Source organism: Neofelis nebulosa, chromosome 14 (assembly GCF_028018385.1).
Source record: "Neofelis nebulosa isolate mNeoNeb1 chromosome 14, mNeoNeb1.pri, whole genome shotgun sequence".
In the NCBI taxonomy this organism is placed as follows: Eukaryota; Metazoa; Chordata; class Mammalia; order Carnivora; family Felidae; genus Neofelis; species Neofelis nebulosa.
The window spans coordinates 340080-366506 of NC_080795.1; the positions used below are offsets into that span (position 1 = coordinate 340080).

Genomic DNA, 26427 nt, shown 5'->3' on the forward strand with positions numbered 1-26427 from the left:
GAGGCGTGACCATGGGTGTAGCTTGTTAAACCTGTTTACCTCAGAAAAGATTTGGTTTTTTTCTTCAGTGTGTGAGAAAACCTATAGGTCTTGTTTTTCCTCACTAGCTGGCTCCAGTTTTCATGGATAAAGTTTCAATCACAAATATATCAAGCAAATGGCGAAAGTATGTCTCCTATCAGTAGTTTATGACCTTCTTGTCTAGAATTGTGCTGTGTTCATTGATTTTTAATCCCAATAGAAAATTAAATTCTATTAGCTGGGAGTCTGATATATATATAATCAATCCATTTTTGGTGGTTTTGCTATCCTTTTCCACACAGCTGAGCAGTTCTTGATTAATAGCCAGAGAAGAGCCCAATTCAGGTGTGTGTGTGTGTGTGATTGCATTGAAATTTAAAGACCACTTGGATACAAATTTTGGTGCCCCCCCCCCATTATATCCATTGTACCCAGAATGATACACAGGAGGCACTCAATTAATTTGTTAAATGAATGAATCCCATTTTAGTCTTGGGAGTGGAAATGAAAGCATTTGCTAACTAATTTTGTTGGTTTATTAGCCACCAGTCGTCTTTCATTCCCCTTAATTTTTAAGAGCTGTCTTAGTTTTTGTGATTTTATTTGCCACAGCTGCCGTGGCTTATTTTCTGTGGCGTTTTTGCTGTTGCCCTCACTGTCCACCTCTCATAACAACATTTAGTGGTTAGGGGCACCTAGGTGGCTCAGTGAGTTAAGTGTCCGACTCTTGATTTCACCTCAGATCATCATCCAGTTTGTGGGATTGAGCCCTGCATCTCGCTTTCTGCTGCAAGTGCAGATCCTGCTTGGGATTCTCTCTCTCCCTCTCTCTCTGCCCCTCCCCTGCTTGTGCTCTCCCTCTATCTATTTCTCAAAAATAAATAAATAAACATTTTAAAAAAACATTTCACGGTTATTATTAGATGTAAAAGCTTCTAGGCAGTCAGGGTCTTAGAATTCTTTTGTTCTTTCTTTAAAATGCCATTGACTGTTCTCATTTGTAGTGGGCTTTAAGAAAGGGAGTCTGAACCCAGGCTAAACATGGTGACTTTAGTATAGCCCGGCTCTTGGTGATCTCATGAGATCTTACAAGGGCAGGCCTGGACCTGGTCAGTAATTGAGTGAGAGTCCTCAGCAGAAACCATGACTACAGGATGTGGCATGGGGAACACGCCTGGCCCTGCGAGTCAGGGTGCAGCCAGCACCTGCCCCCTCACCTGCAGGTATACGAGGGGTCTTCCATGACCCCCACTCCCAGCCTGCCTCTCTTCCTCTCATGGACACCTTCTCATCTGGGCTGTGAAAACAAGGGCTTGGGACTTTTGTTTTGCATGAAATATGAGTCAGGTGAGCCGTTTAGACTTATAGTTGGTTATCTGAAAGAGTGATTTTAGTTTAGTTCCTATTTCCTTTTCTTTGTTTTACCAGCTGAGTAAGTAGCTATAAAGGTGTCATTTAAAAATAAAGAAGTAGTTATTTATTACCAGTATTGTGCTGTTGCTTTTGGTGAGTTCAGAAGTAAAAGCTTTAATTTTTAAATTTTAGAGAGCAGTGTTTTTTTTACCTGGCCGATTTGTTTCATTTGTCATTGTAAATTTACCACGGAGGCACTACTTAATCTGCTTATCTTCTGCTTTTTGATTTTGTTAGTAGACACAATTTTTATCTAAGAGGACCCTACTCATGTAGACATGCATTTAGATTTAGATTTGATTTACATCAAATCAAGAAATTGGGACACTTCAGTTCAGGGGTAGTTCTTTAATTATTCAGGGATATCACTAACAAGAATCTTTCCTGAGCATTCCATGAAGAAATTTGTAGATAGGATTAAGTTGGCTTCAAGGTTATCAGATGAATTGCAGAGAGCATTGTTTAAAATTTATTATAGTTACTTAAAATTTATATTTTTAAAGGAAAAAGACAGTGATTGTGGAATATCCACCTATTTAGAAAATTGTAGGATTTTTTTTATTACTATTCTTTAAATCAGTTTACCTAAGTATGTGTACATGCTTCTTATTTTATCCCAACTCTTCCTGTTGCCCAAATGTTGCTTGCATAACCAAATAACTGGCAGATTTTAAAGGAGAGAAACAATGGGGTCTTTTTTCTCTTCATTTTGCTGTACAGTATTAAAGAGTATCAAAATAAAGAATCCCTGAAAGTAATGGAAGTCATGGAGTCATTGTGGTCCCTATCATGCAACCTGAGGGAGGTTGCCTCTATGATGAGGCTACAGTCACATAAATATACCTTCATGTTCAAGGAGCTCAGGAGGATGAATGCTGTGGCTGGTTTGTTCTCACCCATGTCCACAACACAGGTATTTTAAAGATCGGAGTCTTGGATCATTTCTTCTCCAGTGACTTTTTTGCTAAGCAGCTGCATTTCAGCCTCCTGCCAGATGGCTCTCTCTGTGCTAGTTCTGTGATCATTTAAAACTCCCTGTCTTGGAAATAATATTTTCTTTTCCCTTTCTTTGTTCCTGAATGTGTTCTCTATTTCAGTTAGTAGCACCACTATCCTTAGTGGCAAGAAATTTGGCCTCTTGGTTCAGTTGAACCAACTGACTCTTCCTCTGTCGTATTTAACTAGCACTGTTTGGTTACCAAACAATTTTAGAATAGTGATTATTAAAGTAGTAGGCCAAAAAAGAATTAACACTTAGTGTATTGAATTACTTTCAGTACATGAAGATGTTGTCAAAACTTAATTTGTTAGAGCATTTCATTAGTGGGGTTGGGAATAGAAACAAGTCTGAATGCATGGACTTTACCACTCACTCAGATCAGTTACTGGTACCAAGAAGCCACATTCAAAGGATGTGAATGAATTTGCCCAAATTCATCATCATAATGATGAATTTAGAGCGTGTTCCCATGGATGATGGATCTGTTGGTTTGTCTTTATGTAAGGGAACATGTGTGCTGTCTCTCTCTACACACACACACACACACACACACACACACACACAATCTGTAGGATTATATTGTTCTTATTATCTTTTGCTTCCCAGTGTGAACTGTAAACTTTCGTTTCTCTAGACTTGTTTTTATATATCTTGAATATCCATTGTAGTTTACTGCCTTATGTGCTTTCTTCTTTCTTCCTTCTCTCTTCTCATCTTCATCATTTAAGAATTTTCCAATGCTTTGAGACCTGGTATAGGTTTTATCTCTTTCAGTATCTATGCTGGTTTCAGATCGGACAGAAATAGTTCTTCACCCATTTGGAACATTTAATGTGAGCCATGCTTATAATATCTCATTTATTTGATTTCAAGCTCTTTAAGAAACTGTTTCAAATTATATAATTATGTATAGCAGCACTATCAACAATAGCCAAATTATGGAAAGAGCCCAAATGTCCATCAACTGATGAATGGATAAAGAAGATGTGGTTTATATGTACAGTAGAATACTAATTGGCAATGAGAAAGAATGAAATCTTGCCATTTGCAACAATGTGGATGGAACTGGAGGGTATTATGCTAAGTGAAATAAGTCAGTCAGAGAAAGACAGCCTATGTACAAAAACTAAAGGAGTTCATGACTACTAAACTAATCCTGCAAAAATATTAATGGAGACTCTTTGAGTGGACAGGAGAGATCAGAAGTGACAGTATGAAGGTAGGAAACACAAAAGCATAAAAATATGTCTGTAAAAAAATAAGTCAAGGAGCTCACAAAATAAGAGGTTGTAAAATATGACAACATATACCAAAAACGTATGAGAGAGAGAGAGAAATAATTAGTTCAAAATTAAACGACCATCAACTTAATGCAGAGTGCTATATGCAGAAAAAGTTACATGCAAACCTAATCATAATCAAATACCAAAAGCCACTAATAAATATCCAAAGAATAAGGGGAAAGGAATCCAAATATATCACTAAACAAAATCAGCAAACTATGAAAGACAAAAAAGGATCAGAGAAAATCTTCAGAAACAACCACAAAACAAAATCACAATGAATACATATTATCAATAATTACTTTGAATGTTGATGTACTAAACTCCCAATCAGAAGACTCATAGGGTGACAGAATAGATAAAAAAAAACAAGACCCATCTGTATGCTGCCTACAGAAAACTCATTTTAGACCTAAAGACACCTGCAGATTGAAAGTGAGGGGACAAATATTTATCATGCAAATGGATGTCAAAAGAAAGCAGGAGTAGAAATACTTATATTGAACAAAATAGAATTTAAAACAAAGTCTATAACAAGAGACAAGGATTTTATATAGTAATAAAGGGAACAATCCAACAAGAATATCTAACAATTGTATATATGCACCCCAACATAGCACCCAAATACATGGAACAGTTAATAACAAAAGAATTAATTGAAAATAATAGAATAATAGAGGAGGCTTTAACAGCCCACTCACATCAACAGGCAGATCATCTAAACAGAAAATCAACAAGAAAACAATGGCTTTAAATGACACACTGGGCCAGATGAATTAAACAGATATATTCAGAACATTCCATCCTAAAACAGCAGAATATACATCCTTTTCAAGTGCATATAGAACAGTCTCCAGCATAGGTAACATACTAGGCCACAAAACAAGCCTTAACAATGTCAAAAAGATCGAGGTCAACCATGCATCTTTTCTAAAAGACCACAATGCTATGAAACTGGAAATCAAACACAAGAGAAACTCCAATAAAGACCATGAATGGGTCAACCGAGAAATCAAAGAAGTAAAAAAGTACATGGGAAACAAATGCAAATGAAAACACAACAGTCCAAAACCTTTGGGCTGTAGTAAAAATGGTACTCAGAGGCAAGTTTATAGGAACCCAGGCTTAATTCACGAAGCAAAACAGATCTCAAATAAACAACCTAACCTTACACCTAAAGGAGCTAGAAAAAGAACAACAAACAAAACTTGAAACCAGTGGAAAGAAGAAAATATTATTAAAGATTGGAGCAGATATAAATGCTATAGAAAATTTAAAAAAAGATAGACCAATGAAACCAGGAACTTATTCTTTGAAAAAAAAAATCAGTAAATTTGATAAACCTCTAGCCAGACTTATCAAAAAGAAAAGAGAAAGGAACCAAATAAATAAAATTACAAATGAGGAGAAATAACAACCAATGCCACAAAAATACAAATAATTTGAACATTATGAAAAATTATATGCCTATTAAACAAGCTTAAAGAAATGGATAAATTCCTAGAAACATGTAAATTCTGAAAACTTAATCAGGAAGAAATAGAAAACTTGAACAGACTGAGACCTAGCAAAGAAATTGAATCAGTAATTTAAAAAACTCTTAACATATAAAGGTCCAGTTCCAGTAAGCTTCACAGGCACATTCTACCAAACATTTAAAGAACTCTTCTTCTCAAACTATTCCAAAAAACAGAAATGGAAGGAAAATTTCCTAATTCATTCTGAGACTAGAGTTACCCTCATACCAAAACCAGATAGAGATACCATTAAAAAAGAGAACTATAGGCCAGTGTCTTTGATGAACACAGATGCAAAAATTCTCCACAAAATACAAGAAAACAGAATTCAACAATACATTAAAACAGTCATTCACCACTATCATGTGCTGTTTATTCAGTATTTGCAAATGAATCACTGTGATACATCACATCAATAATAGAAAGGATAGGAACCATATGATCATTTCAATAGCTGCAGAAAAAGCATTTGAAAAAGTATAACATCCATTCATGATAAAAACCCTCAAGTAGTAGGGTTAGAGGGAACATATTTCAACATAATGACTATATGTGAAAAACCCAGAGCTAACATCATTCTTAATGGGGAAAAACTGAGAGCTTTTTCCCTCAGGTCAGGAACAAGACAAAGATGTCCACTCTCTCCACCCTTACTCCACATAGTACTGGAAGTCCTAGCCACAGTAATCAGACAACAAAAAGAAATAAAGGGGATCCAAATTGGCAAGGAAGAAGTCCAACTTTCACCATTTGCAGATTATATGGTACTCTATGTAGAAAAGACTCCACCAAAAAACTGCTAGAACTGATAAATGAATTCAATAAAGTCACAGGATACAAAATCAGTGTACAGACACCTGTTGCATTTCTATACTTTCCAAAGAGAAAGAGAAATTAAGAAAACTTTCCCATTTACAATTGCACCCAAAATACTAAGATACCAAGGATAAACCTAACTAAAGAGATGAAAGACCTGTACTCTGAAAACTGTAAAACACTGATGAAAGAAATGGAAGATGACACAAAGAAATGTGGACACGTTCCATGCTCATGGATTGGAAGATCAAATATTGTCAAAATGTCTATACTACCCAAAGCAATCTACACATGTAATGCAATCTCTATCAAAATGCCAACAGAATTTTTCATAGAACTACTACAAATAATTCTAAAAGTTTTATGGAAGCACAAAAGACCCCAAATAGCCAAAGAAATCTTGAAAAAGAAAAGCAAACTTGGAGCCATCACAATTTCGGACTTCCAGTTACACTACGAAGATAGCATGGTCCTGGCACAAAAATAGACATATAGATCAATGTAACAGAATAAAGAACCCAGAAGTGAACCCTCAACTGTATGGTCAATTAATCAGTGGCCAATTGACAAAGCAGGAAAGAATATCTACTGAGAAAAAGTCTCTTCAACAAATGGTGTTGGGAGCACTGGACAGCTACATGCAAAAGAATGAAACTAAACCACTTCCTTAGTCTATACACAAAAATAAATTCACAATAGATTGGAGGCCTTAATATGAGACCTGAAACCATAAAAATCCTAGAAGAGAACACAGGCAGTAACCTCTTTGACATTGGCTGTAGCAACTTTTTCTAGATATGTCTCCTGAGGCCAGGGAAGCAAAGGAAAAATTATTGGGACTTTATCAAATTAAAAAACTTTTGCACAGCAAAGGAAGCCAATCACAAGACTAAAACACAGTCTACAGAACGGGAGAAGATATTTGCAAATGACATATCTGGTAAAGGGTTAGTACCCAAAATATATAAAGAACTCAACTCCCCAAAACAAATAGTTCACTTATAAAATAGGCAGAAGACATGAAAAGACATTTCTCCAAAGCAGACATCAAGATGGCCAACAGATGCATGAAAAGATGCTCAGCATCACTTATCATCAGGGAAATACAAGCAAAACTACAATGAGATAACACTTCACACCCATTAGAATGGCTGAAATCAACAACACAAGAAACAATGATTGTGGGGATGTGGAGCAAAAGGAATCGTCTTGCACTATTGGGGGGAGTGGAAACTGGTGCAGCCACTGTAGAAAACAGTATGGACATTCCTCAAAAAGTTAAGAATAGCTCTACCCTATGATTCAACAATCTCACTACTGGATTTTTACACAAAGAATATAAAGGCATTAATTCAAAGGGATACATGCACCCCTGTGTTTATAGAAGCATTATCTACAATAGCCAAGACATGGAAGCAGTGCAAGTGTCCACTGATTGATGAATGGATAAAAAAAGATGTGGTGTGTATATACAATGGAATGTTAATTCAGCTATAAAAAATAATGAAGTCTTGCCATTTGCAGTGCCACTAGTGGAGCTACATAGTGTAATGCTAAGTGAAAAAAGTCAGTGAGAGGAAGAGAAATACTATATGATGTCACTCATATATGGAATTCAAGAAACATAACAAAGGGAAAATAGAGAGAAAAAAAAAAAAAACAAACCAAGAAGCAGACTCTTCATTAGAGGAGAAACTGGCAGTTAACAGAGGAAAGGGTGGTGGAGAGATGGGTTAAATAGGTGATGTGGATGGCAGTTGTCGTGATAAGCACTAGGTAATATAGGGAATTGTTGAATTACTATATTGTATACCTGAAAATAATATAGCACTGTTTGTTAACTATTTGGAATTAAAATAAAAACCTTAAAAAATGTGGAAGAAGATTGCTATGTCCTGAATTTTGTTCCCCTCCCCAAAATTCATATGTTGAAGCTCTCTCAGTGGGATAATATTTGGTGATGGGGTCCTCGTGAGACAGGAGGGAGATGTCTCTTTCTCTCTCTCTCTCTCTCTCTCTCTCTCTCTGCTCCTTGAGGACACTGCCAGAAAGTGGCCATCTGCAAGCTAGGAAGAGCTCCCTCATCAGCAACCAAATTGACTGTCACCTTGATCTTAGATTCTCCAGCCTCACAGATATCAATTTTTTTTGTTTGTTTGTTTTTTTTAAGCTACCTACTCTATGGTGTTTTGTTATGGCAGCCTGAGCTAAGACAGAAATTGGTACCAAGAGGGGGGATTCTGCCATAACAAATAGCTTGGAATGTGTCAGTGGCTTTCAAACTGTGTAATGAATAGAGACTGGAAGAGTTTTGAGGTACAGTGAGGGAGCTTCTAAAAGTGATTCTGGTGAGAGCCCTGACAAGAAACAATAATCTTTTGATATATTTGGTTAAGTAAAAAGTATTATCACAATTAACTTCACCTGTTTCTTTGTATTTTCTTAATGTTGCTACTAGAAAACTTAAAATTACTTATGCTTCTTTAATTGGGTAGCACTGAAATAGAACTACATGTGTAAACGTGGATAAATATAAAAAAACAGAATATTGATTCAAAAAAATATAGGTTATTCAGAGCTGTGTTCAGAAGACACCATTTTGGGGCGCCTGGGTGGCGCAGTCGGTTAAGCGTCCGACTTCAGCCAGGTCACGATCTCACGGTCCGTGAGATCGAGCCCCGCGTCAGGCTCTGGGCTGATGGCTCAGAGCCTGGAGCCTGTTTCCGATTCTGTGTCTCCCTCTCTCTCTGCCCCTTCCCCCGTTCATGCTCTGTCTCTCTCTGTCCCAAAAATAAATAAACGTTGAAAAAAAAAATTAAAAAAAAATAAATAAATAAAAAAATAAAAAAAAGAAGACACCATTTTATATACATTTTAAAAACTTGAAAAAGAATACTAATCAGGGTGTGTGTGAGAGAGAGAGAGAGAGAGAGAGAGAAAGTAGAATGCTAATGAAATACCAAGTGCAGGAGAGAGATATCTATAGGAAGGAAGAAAAGAGGAGCAGAAAGAGATACATAAAATTTCAGTTGCATCATTTAAAAGAAACTGTGAAGGTAAATTTGTATCCTTTTAATATTGACATAGGGTGATAGGGTGATTAGTGTATGTATTTTTATATCTTTTTAATACTTTTGTACATTTAGAGATTTGCCAGTGTCTTTTTTTTTTTTTTTAAAGTTTATTTATTTTTGACAGAGATAGAGTGTGACTGTGAGCTGGGGAGGGCCAGAGAGACAGGGAGACACAGAATGCAAGCAAGCTCCAGGCTGCGAGCTGTCAGCACAGAGCCTGACGTGGGGCTTGAACTCACGAACTGTGAGATCATGACCTGGGCCGAAGTCGGACACTCAACCTACTGAGCCACCCAGGTACCCCATAAATAGCCATTATCATTAATTCTTTTAATATTTCTAAAAGAATTTTTCATTTTTGGAAGCTTAAACTGAGAAATGGGAGAGTCTATGAAGATACTTATCCAAAGTCACAAAACAAATAGCTGAGGTGCAATTCATAATCATCTTTCTTGTTCTAAACTCATAGCTCTTCCTTCCCATTAATCCAATTCTGTAATATAAAGATGAAATGTAAACAAGCTTATGAACTGCAGGCTCTTCCGACCTAACTTTGTCTTTTCCCCTTCTCCCAGTGCATGCACACATACACCTCTGCACACATGTGCATGCACACACCCACATGCACATGTGTGTATATGCACACACCATCCTTTCTGAAAGAATATGTGTTCCTTACTGATAGGCTTGGGCCAAAACAGGTGGTGTCTGGGGCGCTGTATTTCCTCTCTGTGTCCTTGTGAAGAGACTTTGTACACATTCTTCAGGGATTATCAGCTCAAGAGAGCTCAAAATATGATATGCTAAAGTGATAGTTTCTATTTATCTTTTCCTAAAGGTGGTATTCCTTTTTTGTTTTCTCTCAGAAATGCCTACATGAAGAATATATGAATTGTTCTGCTGGTTAAGGCATTGCTTGTGTGTTTGATTGGCTGCTAAAGACATTTGTTGTGTTCCTCATTGTCCTTTATATACAGATCCTCTTACAAATCAAGGAAAAAAACTTTATGTGAAAATAAATGCAAGCTTAAAAACATAAAATTTAAAACAAATTCTTGAATTAATTACTGGAAGGGCTAAAAATAATAGCTAACATTAACTAAATGCTTAATGTGTTAGGCATTATTATATCTCCAACTTATGGATTAAGTACCTTGCCTAGGGTAATCAGCTAGTGAGGGACAGGGCTGCGGCAGAGACAGTGTTGGGGTCAAATCCTGCTTTTATTGGTTAAAGATTTTCTAAGCTGTGCTACCCCAAGTGATCATTCTTTTCCACTCATATATCTGCTATATGCCCAATGAGTCTGGAATTATCCATATATTGCTTTATAATTTTTAGTTTGGCTTTTACTTATTTCTGTTTTGAAATTGATTTGCAATTATGCAAAAGCAAGGACAGACTTGAAAATTTCCTTGAATTAGCTTTAGCAGCTTAGGGAGCATGTGGGTAGTAGGCTTTCAATGTATTCTTACATATTCGCTAGTTCTCATTAAATTTGTGACTGCCTAAATCAAAACTACTTAAAATTGATTGTCATGGATTGATGCCAAGAAATTCTAAAGTACTGCCTAAACTTCTACTAAATCTTACCAATCTTACTGCTATTAAATTCTTCCTTGAGGAAATTCATTTAAATTTTGTGGCTGTGGTTCGAGGATAGACTAGAGTCTGGAGTACATTTTTATTTTAATTATTTAACTTCAATTTTGTCATACAAGTTGTGCATACTTGAGCAAATGTGTCTTTTTATGCTGTCCTTTCTATCTTTGAAAGCAATTAAAATATGCATTTCCAAGCTTCCTGGAAGAATTTTCAGGTCTCCTATTTTCACCTCACCTTCCATTTATTCCTTTTTTTGTTGGTTTTTTGACTTACATTTTTAGAGCAGTTTTAGGTTTACATTAAAATTGAGAGGAAGGTTTAGAGATTTGCCATATACCTCTTGCCCTGACACGTGTATAGCCTCCCCCATTATCAACATTGCTTACTGGAATGGTACATTTGTTACAATTGTTGAACCTGCATTGATGCATCATAATCACTTAAAGTCCATAGTTTATGTTAAAGTTTACTCTTGGTGTTGTCCATTCTGTGGGTTTGGACAAATGCATAATGACATATATCCATCATTATATCATACAGAGTATTTTCATTGTCTAAGATTACTCTTTGCTCTGCCTATTCATCTGCCCCTGCCCATAACCACTGGCAACCAATGATCTTTTTGTAGTCTCCATAGTTTTGTTTTTTCCAGAATGTAATATAGTTGGAATCATACACTATATAACATTTTTTGGTTGGCTTCTTTTACTTAGTCATATGCATTTAATGTTCTTCTGTGTTTTTTCATGGGTTGATAGCTTACTTACCTACAGTGCTGACTAATATTTCATTATGTGAATGTACCACAGTTTATTCATTCACTTACTGAAGTACATCTTAGTTGCTTCCATATTTTGGCAGTTATGAGTAATTAATTGCTCTAAATATCTGTGTTCAGGTGTTTACATGGACATAAGTTTACAGCTCCTGTGGATAAATACCAAGGAGTGTGATTGTGGGTTGTATGGTAAGAATATATTTAGTAAGAAATCTCCAATGGTCTTCCAAAGTTACTGGACCATTTTTCCCCATTTATTCTTCATAGCACACAATTTCCAAGGTCCCATAGGTTTCTTATATCTGTGCAATCACTTTTTTCTCAAATCCCAAACCCTTTTCTGTCTCTTTTCATCTGAATTCAGCTTAAATGTTGATAATATTCCCACAGTTCCAGCCTGGACCTTCTCTTCTCACTTTTACAGAATTTCCAGCGACAGTCTTTTCCAACTCACATACTTTCATGCAGTTTCTATTTTGATGATTCTTGAATCCCACATGACTTTATTAAAACTCCAGACCCATAAAGACACCTGCCTATTGGTCAATTTTACCTCAGCTATTCCATAGACATCACAACCTTAACATATCAAACCCAAATTATATTAGCAGCTACCCCTCTCCAGATTATTTCCTCAAATCCCTTTCTGGGTGAGCACATTTTTTTTGTTGCCCAAACACATGCTTGGGGTCTTCTTTGAGTCTGCCTTCACTTTGATTTTTCACGTGTGAGAATCCTCTAGTATAGTTACATCTCTGCCCTCATTTTCTTTCAAGTGCACCTCTCCTGTTCTTACTCCCACTCACATCCTCTGTTTTCTGCTTTGATTATGAAGACCCTCTAGCTAACTGCTTTCCCACTGGCAGGCTTTAGTACCTTCCCTCTCCCATATTAGAGTCTGTTATTCAGAATGTGGTTTGGATAATCATTCCATATTAACATCTGATTTTGTTAGTCCTTGTGGAAACTGCCAGTGGTTCCCTCACGACCTCAGATTAAAGCCAGATGCCCTGCTATGGTTTGCACGGTTCTCGTGCAACCTTTTCTCTTACTGCTGCTTGTAGGTTTTCCTGCATGTGCTGTGTTCTCTCTGGCCTCCTATTAGTGCTCCTCTTGTTCCTTTTCCCTGGAACATGCTTGCTCTTCTCTCTGCCTGATTAACTTACACTTAGCATTCAGCTTTAGGTGGTGGCTCTTCTTCCCTTCTCCCTGTGCCCTCCCTGGATTTTTTGTTACTCTTACATGTTCCCCATGGAGCCTGAGCAGTACTTTGGTTGCAATACTTCTAGCACGTTGTTTTATACCTATAGTAGTCCCTCTTGTCTGTGGTTTTGTTTTCCGTGGTTGATTACCCATGGTCAACCACAGTCTGAAAGCAGATGATACTCTTTCTGCCTTATCATCAGAAGGTCATTAGTAGCCTAATGCTACATTCACAGGCCAACATCATTTACCTCACTTCACCTCGTTAAGTAGTCATTGTATCATCTCACATCATCATAAGAAGAAAGGTGAGTACAGTACAATAAGAGTTTGAGAGAAAGACCACATTCACATAAATCTTATTATAATATATTATAATTCTATTTTATTACTGGTTACTGTTATTGATCTCTTACTGTGCCTAATTTATAAATTAAGCTTTATTACTGGTATGCGTGTATGTGAAAAAGTATAGTCTGTGTACGATTCGGTACTATCCATGGTTTCAGGCATCCACTGAGGGTCTTGGAATGTTTCCCCACAGAGAAGGGGGTACTGTTTCATTTCATTTTGACCCTCCCTCCCCGTGAATCGCCGTGTTGCCTTCACTTCTGCATGTGAGTCTCCAGCACAGACCAAATGTGGTTGGTTATTTGCTGACATTTTTCTAGGATAGTGGTTCATAATTGGGGGTGATTTTGTCTCCCAGGGGACATTGGTGATGATCGAGACATTTTTGATAGTTATGACTGGTGGGACCGTGCTGCTCTCATCTAGTGGGTAGAGGCTAGGGATGCTGCTAACCAGCTCTACAGGGGACAAAAGAGCCCCCACACATTATCCAGCCCAAAATGGCAGTAGTGCTGAGGTTGAGAAACCCTGCTCTAGGATGAAGTGTAAAACTTGAGGGTACTAAAAGACTTTTCATAGCAAAAAGATGAATTGAGTTTGGAGTTCTCAAGTAATGTATGCAAAGTTTTAGTGTAAAACAACTTAATTTTCAGTCTAAACTGCTTTGGTTCTTTTTTGTAGCCTACTGTTAATATATATTCAGAATTTGTGTTGTTGGGAAACATGTGACTTTAGTGCTTATTAATGGGTTATCAGCTACCTGCAGTAATTTAAGCATGCAACTGAGATTGTGAAAAGGATAGTGGAACTAAGCTCTATGTTTGAGAAGTTTTTTTCATTTACTTGTCTTATTTTAAATGTATCTAGGAACAGGTGACTACCCAGGCAGGTTTTTGGAGGTGTATGGATGAATGATATCCTTTTTAAGCTGTTAAATAAGGATTTAGGTATAAAATCTTCATAAAAGGCCAAATGTAATAAACTTTTTGTTTTACATAGATTAGCAAATGATGAACATTCTAGTGGTACCCTGCACACTCACACATGCATGCACTTGTAACCATCGATAGTAACCCTCATGTACTTGTATTCTCTTCACTCTCTTTAGCCAAGTGTCTCCTATAGTGCTAGGGACACAGTCCTTGTTGATCTGTCAAAATAGGGCTCCTCATGAGGGATCCTATGCCTACACTACAAACTGACCAGGTACAGAAGATCCATTTCAACTGAATGTACTGTTTACATTTAAGAAATTTAAAATTTTGTATGAGTATTCCATTAGAAAATGTTACTAATACACTGGAAAATTAGAATGTCAAAGGATAAGTTATTGCTATCATTAGAACAAAACAGGACTGACCTGTACAACCAAGTACTGGGAAAATAAAATACATACCACACTTAAATATTTTAGTGTGTGTCTAGGCAAAGACAGAAGTCATCATAGAAAAAGTTTTGATTCTCTCCAGGATGGGCTATGTGATCCGATCTACTGTTTTTTAATCCAGTTTTCTTTTCTTTTGGTGGGGGGTGGGGAGGGGTGGGGAGACACTGCAAAAGCATTTTATTTTTTTTTTATAATCCAGTTTTCAAAAAAAATTGTAATTAGAATTCTGAGTAGGAGAAAATAAAAAACGTTTTAGGAAATGGTAGGAAAAAGTGGCAATAACTCATATTCTTAAAAAGTACAGTTGTTATTAGCCATTTCAAACTCGTCTCTTGAAAATATTATAATGGAATTGTGCTGGAAAAGTCAAGTTTTTGTCTTTATCCTTGGAGAATCCTTTGGTAAGCTTACACCTGAAGAGGCAATTTTCTTTGTATTTGGTTTGTTACAAATAGCATTATTTATCTCACATTAAATTTCAAAATCCAAAAAATACTTTTTTCCAGTAGATGTTAGATTACAGTGACTATCATCAGCCATTTACTAGTTCAGTTTTTGAGACTGACTGTATATGGGGCACATTTCTTTTACTTTACCAAAGGAAGATTGAAATACTTGCACTGAATTTGGTGGATTTTATGAGATAATATCTGGCTTACAACTGGCTTAACACTCTCTTGTCTTTGTGTATATGGCTTTTTTTACTTTGGAACTCATGTCAAAATAAAAGTTTAACCTACAAATAACTGTATTTACAAAGTTATATCAATGAATATAAACAGAAGAGAATGGAATAACAGGTGTATGTAAATATGTACTTGAATAAAGACTTCTCCAAATGTAATTGCATTTCTCTTAATTTTTTTTCAGAGAAGTTCTACAGAAATTTTGGAATATTCATCAGATAGTGAAAAGGAAGATGACTCAGAAAATGTCTTGTTCATTGATTCAGAATCCTCTCCCAAAAACCACATGGATTTTGGAACTGATGTTAGAGAGGTGATGGAGAGACCAATAAGGCGGAAGGTGAAATCTGCAGAGACCATTTTGTACACGCCCCAGAAGCAGACGTTTCCCAGGACTCCAGGACCATCAGCAAAGATGAAGCTTCTAAGGTTAAATTACATCTCTTTAAATACTTGTTTAGAAAGTTGTTATCTTTCTTTAAAAATCTAATCCCTGGGGCACTTGGGTAGCTTGGTTGGTTAAGGTCCAGCTCTTGGTTTCAGCTGAGGTCTTGGTTCATGGGCTTGATCCCTGCATCGGGCTCCGTGCTGGTAGTGCAGAGCCTGCTTGGGATTCTCTCTCTCTTCCCTTCTCTCTCTGCCCCTCCCCTGCTCTCTCTCTCTCTCTCTCTCTCTCTCTCTCTCTTGCTCTCTTGCTGTCTCGCTCTCTCTTTCTCTCAAAATAAATAAATAAAATTTTTAAAAATCCAAATACCTAAAAGGCTAACTTAAAAATACTTAACTTGTTTACTTGGAGAGGAAAATTGGCAGAATAGAACTCTAAGTTCAATAAGCAATTATAGAAGTTCTAATTTCTGGAGATGAGTTAGGGAACTGTTTATCTAAGTCAAGCATTTACTGTTTCAGTCATAACAGCTTACATGACTGCTTTCCTTAGTGGGGTGGGTTGTTAGAGTTTATCAAATTTTATTGAGCATCAGTGTTCCAGATACTTAGACAATTAAGACAAGTAAATGACTATTTCTGTTTTTGAAAAAGTTATAAAGAGGAAAACAGAAATAAATATATTCAAATTACTTTTACAAGTACAGTGACAGAGATTATCCAAAGGAACACTTGCAAATGCAAAGATGTACAAGAGAGCAAAGATGCAGATAAGAAACCAGCTGGTATGTGTATGGAGAACCACAAAGGCCAGGCCATAGTGGGTGGAGCAGGGCATGGAAAGGGGCTCAGGATGTGCCTTATGAGAGCCATGTACCAACCGTGTGTAATACATGGTCTCTTTGTGTTTTAAATTAGAACAAAACAATGAAAGTAAAATTTCAATGAAAGTGAGAACTTGTGGGAAGCAGTGCCACAAAAGTAAACTTAGTAGAGAGATTCAAGGAAAAAGGAGTTTCGGTAGAAAGAGCAAACGTGGCAATGAAAAGCACAGGTTTTGGATATGTTTAGGAAATGTTTAAATAATGAGGCAGAGGATGTGATGCATATTGAGAACCCAATGGCATAGGAGTGGGGACAGTGCTGTGACTTCTAGGATGGGGACTTGAGGTGAGAGGTCAAATGTGGAGATTAGCTGCTAGTGGCTTGAAAGGGATCTTGGGTCCAAAGAGACATCAGATGAAAGGTGAGGCCTATTTAGAAAATAATGGGGAGGACCCAGTAGAGACAGAGTGGTTGGAAATAATTGCTGTGTCAGTGTCTAGGAAAAGGAAGTAGGGGAGGGAAGGCTGAGGAGGAGAGTCCTGTCTTAAGCATAGGAGTAGAGGGAGGAGCATAAGGATGTGACAGAGTCTACTGGGATGGATGTAACATGGTGAGTTTATTGATGCTTATTCACCATATATATTATGTTATGTTTATAACACAAAATAACTCAGAAGGTCTTATGCCCAGAGTGGATGTGTTAAAGCCTCAAAAGAAAATGATGGTGGTTTAATAGTCTCTGGAAAGAACAGGAAAGGAAGACAGTTGGAGGGATTTGAATGTCCTTGTTTTTGAAGTTAATGCCATATAATTACAGAAAGCCATGTCCCCAACCCTACTGAGGGCCTACTATGTGCTGAGCACTGTTGTGTGTCCTGTGTTAGGAGGATGTATGATGAGGGCCCAAGAAGTAAAGTGGAAATAATGTCAAAAGGAGACAAATTTTATGTCAAAGAAAAGCAGAAAAGAAAACAGAAAAGGATCAAGACTGGTCATGAGGTGTGGGGAAGGACATTTTGTGGAGCTGACATTGCCTGGGATGAGGCAGGAGGGTGATACAGGGGATCAGATGGTTTTGTTTTGTTTTGTTTTCTTGATGAGAAAATCATGAGGCTCCCCCCCTTCCCATCCCTGTGGGAGGGAATTGTTAGCCTCTTACTTTCTCTGTTGTAAATTGACCATACACATTTTTTGTACAGTTGATATACTGGGGTCTGAGTTTTTATTATTGTTTTGCTTCTATACTTTCAAACAAAACTTGAAGTTGTTTTTTCCACTTTCTGTTTGGCATTGAATTCTTTTATATGTGTGTAGATGTATTTGGCAAGAATGCATGAAGGTGTCTATTTTGTGTGGTTAGTTCTATCACTTGTTCATGTTGTGTCACCCATCCCCCATTACTTTTTTTTTAAACAATTAAAAAAATTTTTTTTACATTTTATTTATTTTTGATAGAGAGAGACAGAGCACAAGTGGGGGAGGGGCAGAGAGAGACAGAGACACAGAATCTGAAGCAGGCTCCGGGCTCCGAGCTGTCAGCACAGAGCCCGACGCAGGGCTTGTGCTCACAAACCACGAGATCATGACCTGAGCTGAAGTCGGACGCTTAACCGACTGAGCCACCCAGGCACCCCCCCCCCCCATTACTTTTTAAAAGTAGAATGTTGGTCTGCATTTTAGTAGTAATATTTTTTTTCCTTTTACATTTATTGTGTTATTTTCTTTTAGTTTTATGAAAATATAAATGATATAAAGCACTGTTTAAAGTGTATAGCATAATGTCTTGACTTACATATATTGTGAAATGAACATCATCACCTCATGCAGATACCAAGAAAAAAAGAAAAAAAAAAAAGGTTTTTTCCTTGTGATAAGATCTTTTAGGATCTACTCTCTTACCAGTTTTCAGATAATACCATACAGCAGTGTTAATTAACCATCATCCTCCTTATGTTGTACATTACATGTCCATTACTTACTTAACTTATAACTGAAATTTGTGCTCTTTGACCACTTTCCTCCAGTTCCACCCCCCATTGCCACCTCTGGTTACCACAATTCTGATCTTTTTCTCTGTGAGCTTGTGTTGTTTTTGTTGTTGTTGTTGTTTTTCAGAATTCCACATATAAGTGAGATCATACAGTGTCTTTCACTGTCTGACTTATTTAACTTAACATAATTCCCTCAAGGTCCACCTATGTTGTCACAAATGACAGGAGTCCCTTCTTTACAGTGGCTGAATAATATTCCTGTGTGTGTATGTGTGTGTATGTGTGTATGTGTGTATGTGTGTATGTATACAACACACACACATACACACATATACACACACCACATTTTCTTTACTCATCTGTCAGTGGACTCAGGTTATTTTCATGTTTTGCCTATTGTAAATAATGATGCAGTGAACATGGGGGTGCAGACCTCTTCAACATAGTGATTTCATTTCCTTCAGATATATATTCAGCAGTGGAATTGCTGGATCATACAGTAGTTCCATTTTTAATTTTTTGAGGAACCGCTGTACTGTTTTCTGTAGTGACTGAACTGACTCACATTCCCACCAGCAGTGCACAAGAGTTTCTTTTTCTCCATATCTTAACAAGAATTTGTTATCTCTTGGCTTTGTGATAATAGTCACTCTAACAAGTGTGAGGTGATACCTCATTGTGGTTTGATTTGCATTTTCATAAAGATTAGTGATGTTGAACACTTTTTCTTATACCTGTTGATCATTTAAATATCTTCCTTAAAAAAATGTCTATTCAGGTTCTTTGCCCATTTTAAAAATTGGATTATTTGTGCGTGTGTTTTGTTATTGAGTTGTACAAATTCCTTTGAATATTTTATATATTAACTGCTTATCAGGTATGTGATTTGCAAACATTTTCTCTTATTCTGTAGGCTGCCTTTTTATTTTGATTATTTCTTTTGCTGTGCAGAAGCTTTTAGTTTTTTGTAGTCCCACTTGTTTTTTTATTCCTTGTGGGTTAAGTGTCATATCCAAAAAAAATTATTGCCAACACCCATGTCAAGCCACTTTTTTCCTCTGTTTTCTTCTTAAGTTTTGTGGTTTTATGGGTTAAGTTTTTAATCCACTTTGAGTTAATTTTTGTGAGTATTGTAAGAATAGAGGTCTAGTTTCATTGTTTTACATGTAAATATCCAATTTTCCCAGCACCATTTATTGAAGATACTGTCTTTTCTTCTTTGGGTATCCTTGTTCCCTTATCAAATTTTAGTTGACTGTGTATACATGGGTTTATGTTTAGGCTTTGTATTCTGTTCCATTGGTCTATATGTTTGTTTTCATTTGATTGGTATAGCTTTATTGTATAGCTTGAAATCAGCATGTGTGATGTCTCCCACTTTGTTGTTCTTTCTCAGGATTGCTTTGGGTATTTGGGATTTTTGTGGTTCCATACAAATTATAGGATTGCTCTTTCTATTTCTGTGAAAATGCCATTGGAATCCTGATAGGGATTGCATTGAATCTATAGATGGCTGTAGGTAGTTGTGGACATTTAACAATATTAATTCTTCCAATCCATGAACATGGGATATCTTTTCATATATTTGTGTTGTCTGCAGTTTTTTTCATCATAATTCTATATATAGAAAACTCGAAAGACTCCCATCGAAAAACTCTTATATCTAATCAACGAATTCAGTAAATAGCAGGATATGAAATTAACATACAGAAATCAATAGCAGATCTCTATGTACAGTAGCAACTAATTAGCAGAAAAATAAATTAAAAAGATGATCTCATTTACAATAGCATCAAAACAATTAGGGATGGGCTGTTCCTCTCCCTCTATGCATCACAGCTGTAGTAGAAGGGAAGGTGTAAAATTGGAAGCCTCTGTAAAGAGCAAGACCATCCCTTCCTGGGATGTCTGTTGTTTGGACATCCCAGGAGACACAGGAGGGCAGGATGCCCTCCATGTCTGTTGTGTGGAAAGGAGAGGAGAGATAGCAGTTGCATTCAAGATCACAGCCAGGGAGCCCTCAGGGGAAGAGTAAGAAGATGAAAGGAGCATTTGGAGTTGAGGACACAGAGTTTTTGCTAATGACTGAAGCAACTCCACAAATATGCAGACGATTGTTTTCTTCTTGTGATTTCTAAGTGATAACTAAATAAGGGATATACAGGGGCACCTGAGTGGCTCAGTCAGTTAAGTGTCTGACTCTTGATTTCAGCTTATGTCATGATCTCATGTTTGTATGATTGAGCCCCACGTCAGGCTCCCACTATTCAGTGCAGAGCCTGCTTGAGATTCTCTCTCCCTCTCTCTCTGCCCCTCCCTCGCTCTGGGGGCATGTGCGCATGTTTTCTTTCTCTCAAGAATAAATAAATAAACATTAAGTGAGGGATGTCTGTTTTGTGGCCATTCCTTCCAAGTTGATAATGTGTTTGAATGTTAAAAATGAGTTTGATGTGATTAGGGTTGTCAGTCTCAGGCATTCAAACTGGAAGACTATTGACAATAGGAGCCAGCTTTCTAAACTGACTAGGATAGCTTATGATTGCCCATGATGACAGTTTGTTGACTTCCTTCTGAAGGAGGAGAAAAGGTAATATATTTTGATTCATATGCTGTTTTGTAATGAAAGCACTAGAGCATCATGCTTAGAAAAATCTCTTAGCTAGTTATCTCATAAGGATCAAAGAAACAGTTTTGCATTAAGAAATTTGGTTTGTTGAAGTGAACTCCTATGAAAATGCTGAGAATACTGATGTCCTGATAATCCTCACAAAGATCACCAAACAAAACAAAATGAAACAAAACAAAACCCAGTTACTGACTTTTGTCAGACAGAGTACAGAAAAATACAGGTCTGGGCATCTGGGTGGCTCAGCTGGTTGAGCGTCCGACTTTGGCTCAGGTCATGAACTTATGGTTCTTCATGATCTTCAAGGCCTGCATCAGGCTGCTCACTGCTTTAAGTGCAGAGCCTGCTTCAGATGCTGTGTCCCCCTTGCTCTTTGCCCCTCCCCCACATGCACTGTCTCTCTCAAATATAAATAAACATAAAAAAAAGAAAAATACACGTGTAAATAATAGATTTTCCTTATCTAGAATGACCATAGCTGTGATTAAAAGAATTGTTGCTTTTTTGTTTGTTTTTAACCAGATTGTGGCTCATTAGCAAGGATCAAGTTAAGTAGTTGTTGGCAGTTCAAGTTTGGAGAACATTGAACTTTTCCCTTGTGTTTGCCCCATAGAGAAATGTTACTCTTTGGGCTACCTGTTTTTTTGTTTTAAGTTTATGTATTTATTTTGAGAGAGAGAAAGAAAGAGGGTGTGTGCACATGCACACTTGTGAGGAGGGGAGGGTCAAAGAGAGAGGGAGAGAGAGATCCCAAGCAAGCTCTGCATTGTCAGCAGAGCCCAGCACGGGGCTCAATCCCACAAACCATGAGATCATGACCTGATCCAAAATCAAAGAGTCAGATGCTAAATGGAGTGAGCCACCAAGGCGCCCCTTCCCTTTTAAAAAAAATTTTATCTTTTTGATTCATGACTTTATTCTGTTTAAGTCATAACTAATGAAAGTCAATGCAAAATTGTTTTTATATTTAAGTATGTTGTCAATAATAAAGCCATATCTCCCTATTCTTATGATAAAGTTATTTTTCACAATGCCTATTATATCTAACAGAAAACAAAACTTAAATACATTATACTACATTTATTTAAATTATTTTTCCTCACTTTATATAGTTTATTAAAAATATTTCAATGAAGGGCACCTGGGTGGCTCAGTCAGTTAAGCATCCGACTCTTGGTTTTGGCTTGGGTCATGATCTCATGGTTTGCGAGTTCGATTCCCACATGAGGCTCCATGCTGACAGTGCAGAGCCTGCTTGACATTCTCTCTCTCCCTCTCTCCCAGCCCTTCCCCACTCACTCTCTCTGTTTCTCTCTCAAAAATAAATAAACTGAAAAAAATACTTTAATGAGCTTTTTTGGGAAATGTTGGAATATTTTTCAATTGTTATTCTTTTTCCCTTCATATGGTTTTTGTAGCAATGTTTAGCCCTGTTGAACTAATGCCAGGAATCTTTTCAGATAGGTTACCCGTCAATTTTTTTGTGTAAAAGATAATTAAAATATCTTAACTTTCTTAGTGAATTTTTTATTCTGCATTGGTGTTTTGGATTTTATCTGTGAATAACTTTGCTGACTATATTGACAAGAGTCATTTGGAGGCTCTCATCCAAGATGGCAATATGAGAACCTCTTAGACTCACTTTTCCCTTGGACATGCCAAATCTGTAGCTACACATGAAACAATTACCCATGAAAGAAATCCAGAAACTGAGTGACTCCTATGCACTGGATGAATTAGAAAATAGCCACAGTGAAACAGGTAGGAGAGGGTAAGACACAGTCTAGCCATAAATTTCACCCCAGGCATAGTGATACAATAGGTAGGGATTCATAACTCCCAGGTTTTCCATAAGCAAAGAGTTTGAACCCAACATCTAATACCCCAGTTTTTTGTTTGTTTGTTTGTTTGTTTGTTTTAATTTTTTTTTTCAACGTATTTTTTATTTATTTTTTTTGGGACAGAGAGAGACAGAGCATGAACGGGGGAGGGGCAGAGAGAGAGGGAGACACAGAATCGGAAACAGGCTCCAGGCTCCGAGCCATCAGCCCAGAGCCTGATGCGGGGCTCGAACTCACGGACCGCGAGATCGTGACCTGGCTGAAGTCGGACACTCAACCGACTGCGCCACCCAGGCGCCCCAAATACCCCAGTTTTTAAGACTTTTGCCCATCTTTAGATGAGCCTCCAAAAAACACCTAGCTCTGAAAGCTAACAGGGCTTGTGTCCATAAGACCCGCAAGACTATAGCAAACAAAGAAATAGTTGTCAACCTGGCTTGGACTTGCTGTAGTTTTCCCTCCAGGGTTCAGCACAGAGGGAGTAGATAACACTCATCTTCCAGTCTTTTCTTAAAAGCTGCCTATTTGTATACTTTAAAAGCTGCTGCTGCTGACTGAGGGTCAGGCTTCTAATTTAAAAGACATACCTAGGTGCTGACTGCCATCCTCCCCAGAGATCAGGAAGGTCAGCAGATGACATCTCCCTGTACACTCTAGATCTCCAGTGTCTCCCAGAGGGCACATCTCTTGATCTCCTGGCCCTGATGGCCAGGGGGACTTGTGATTTGTGGGTCCCACAGGACGGTGGCAAACAAGGAAGCAATTCTTACCTGATGGTCCCTTGAGGACTCAGAGCAGAGGGAGCAGAGAAAAATGCCCAGCTTCCAGTCTTTCCATGAAAGAGGTCTGTCTGCTTGGATACTTTAAAAGTTGCTGACTTTAAAAGCAGCTTTTAAACAGCCTATATCTAGGTGCTGACTGAGATCCTACTCTTTGGCACACTGACAGGTATTGGCACCCACAACTACTGGGAGCTACTAAGAACAAAGAATGCAGCTTTGCCTTCCACAAGGTTTGGGAGACAACTAAGAGCTCAGGGCAGTCTGAACAATAAGGTTCATCACCTACACAAGACCACTCTATAAAGACTCGGAGAGGTGGCTATTTTACCTAATGCACAGAAATCAACACAGAGACTCCAAGATAATGAAGAAACAGGAATATGTTCTCCAAAAAGAACAAGAAAAACTCCAGAAACAGACCTTAGTGGAATGGAGAGAAGTGATTTGTCTGACAAAGCATTCAAAATAATAGTCATAAAGATGTTCACCAAGGTCAGGAGAATAATGCATTACCAAAGTGAGAATTTTAGGAGATAGAAAATATAAGCATGCACCAAACAGAAACAACAGACCTGAAAACAATATAGTGACTGTAGAAATTTCAAAAGCCTAGATCAGCTGGAAGAAAAGATCAGTGAATTCAGAGACAGGCAATGGAATTCATCTAAACATAGAAACAAAGAGAGAAAAGAATGAAAAAGCATGGAGATAGTTTAAGGAACTTAAAGGATACCATGAAGTGGATGAATATTTGTGTTATAGTTGTCCCAGAAAGAGAAGAGAGAGAGAGAAAGGAACAGAAATCTTGTTCAAAGAAATAATGGCTGGGGCGCCTGGGTGGCTCAGTCGGTTAAGCATCCGACTTCGGCTCAGGTCATGATCTCGCGGTCCGTGAGTTTGAGCCCTGTGTCAGGCTCTGTGCTGACAGCTCAGAGCCTGGAGCCTGTTTCAGATTCTGTGTCTCCCTCTCTCTCTGACCCTTCCCCATTCATGCTGTCTCTCCCTGTCTCAAAAATAAAATAAACGTTAAAAAAAAAACCAAAAAAAAAACAAAGAAATAACGGCTGAAAACTTCCATAATCTGGGGAAAGAAACAGGCCTCTAGATCCAAGAATTTTGTAGAGTTCTAGATAAATGAATCCAAGAAACCCACATCAAGAAATGTAATTATCAAAAGCTAAAGAAGAGAATTTTATTTAAAAAAAAAAATTTTTTTTAACGTTTATTTATTTTTGAGACAGAGAGAGACAGAGCATGAACGGGGGAGGGTCACAGAGAGAGGGAGACACAGAATCTGAAACAGGCTCCAGGCTCTGAGCTGTCAGCACAGAGCCCGACGCGGGTCTAGAACCCACGGATCGTGAGATCGTGACCTGAGCCGAAGTCGGACGCCTAACCGACCGAGCCACCCAGGCGTCCCAGGAAGAGAATTTTAAAAGCAGCAAGAGAAAACCAACTTGATATGTGCAAGGTAACCTCCATGAGACTGGCAGTGGATTTTTAGCAGAAACTTGGCAGCAAGAAGGAAGTGGAATGATATATCAGTGTTCTAAAAGTAAAAAATCTGCCAACCAAAAATATCCTACCCAGCAAAGTTGTCTTTCTCAACTGAAAGAGAAATTAAGAGTTTTACATACTTGCAAAAGCTAACGGAGTTCATCAACCTTAGCCTAGCCTTAGAAGAAATGTTAAAGGGGCTTGTTCATGCTGAAACAAAAGGACAAAAATAACAGGAAAGCATGAAAGTATAAATCTCACTGGTAAATATAAACATGTAGTTAATTTCAGAATACTCTAATGATGTGTAATGCTGGTGGGTAAATCACTTATAGTATGAAGATTAAAAGACAAAAGTATTAAAAAATCTGTAACTACACAAATGTGTTAATGGCTAAACAAGGTAAAAAGTTGTAATTTGTGACATCAAAAACATAAAACATCATAACAAGAGGAAATAGATATATAGAGCTCTAGTATGCGTTGGAACTTAAGTTGTTACAGCTTAAATATAAGATGTCTTATAAGCCTCATGGTAACCACAAAGTAAAAACCTGTAATAGATATATAAAAAAAGATAAAGGGAATCAATACAAACAACTGTAGAAAATCATCAAATTAAAATGGAAGAGACAGAAGAAGAAAGGAACAAACGTATTACAAAAAGCCAGAAAACAATTAATAAAATGGCAACAGTAACTCCATACCTATCAATAATTACTTTAAATGTAAATAGATTAAATTCTCCAATCAAAAGACGTAGAGTGGCTGAAGAGATAAAAGAACAAGACCCAATTATATGCTACCTGTAAGAAATTCACTCCTTACAGGATCATATAGACTGAAAGTAAAAAAATATAAAACCACATTCAATGAAAATGGAAATCCAAAGAAGGCAGGGCTTGCTATATTTATATCAGACAAAACAGACTTTGAGACACAAACTATAACGAAAACATGATCATTTTGTAGTCACAAAGGTATCAATTAATCAAGAAGATATAACAATTATAAATACTTACGTACCCAACATAGGAGCACCTAAGTATATGAAGCAAATTTACCAGATATGAAAGAAGGCAGAAATACAATATTAGGGGACTACAGCACTGCACTTTCAACAATAGCTAGATCATCCAGACAAAATCATGAAGGAAATATTGGACTTAGAGACATTATATCAGATGGACTTAACAGACATTTATAGGACATTACATCTAAAAACAGCAAAGTACACATTCTTCTCAAGAGCACATGGAACATTTTTCAGGATAGATCATATGTTAGGCCACAAAGCAAGTCTTAACTACTTATGAAGATTAAAATCATATGATTTAGGGAAAAGAT

General features: G+C 37.3%; 1 protein-coding gene and 1 long non-coding RNA gene across 9 annotated transcripts in view; one reads left to right on the forward strand and one right to left on the reverse strand.

Annotated features, from left to right (window-relative positions):
- SPIDR (scaffold protein involved in DNA repair) overlaps nucleotides 1-26427 on the forward strand; it is a 504687-nt gene that overhangs the window by 165270 nt on the left and 312990 nt on the right. For all 6 annotated transcript variants that reach the window (XM_058698529.1, XM_058698531.1, XM_058698530.1 and 3 more), the window contains one exon: nucleotides 15319-15563. In XM_058698529.1, the coding sequence (XP_058554512.1) occupies nucleotides 15319-15563 (245 nt within the window). The remainder of the gene's footprint in view (nucleotides 1-15318; nucleotides 15564-26427) is intronic.
- The window catches only part of LOC131494292 (uncharacterized), a 57343-nt gene that overhangs the window by 24059 nt on the left and 6857 nt on the right, over nucleotides 1-26427 (reverse strand). The gene's annotated exons all lie outside the window — the stretch shown is intronic.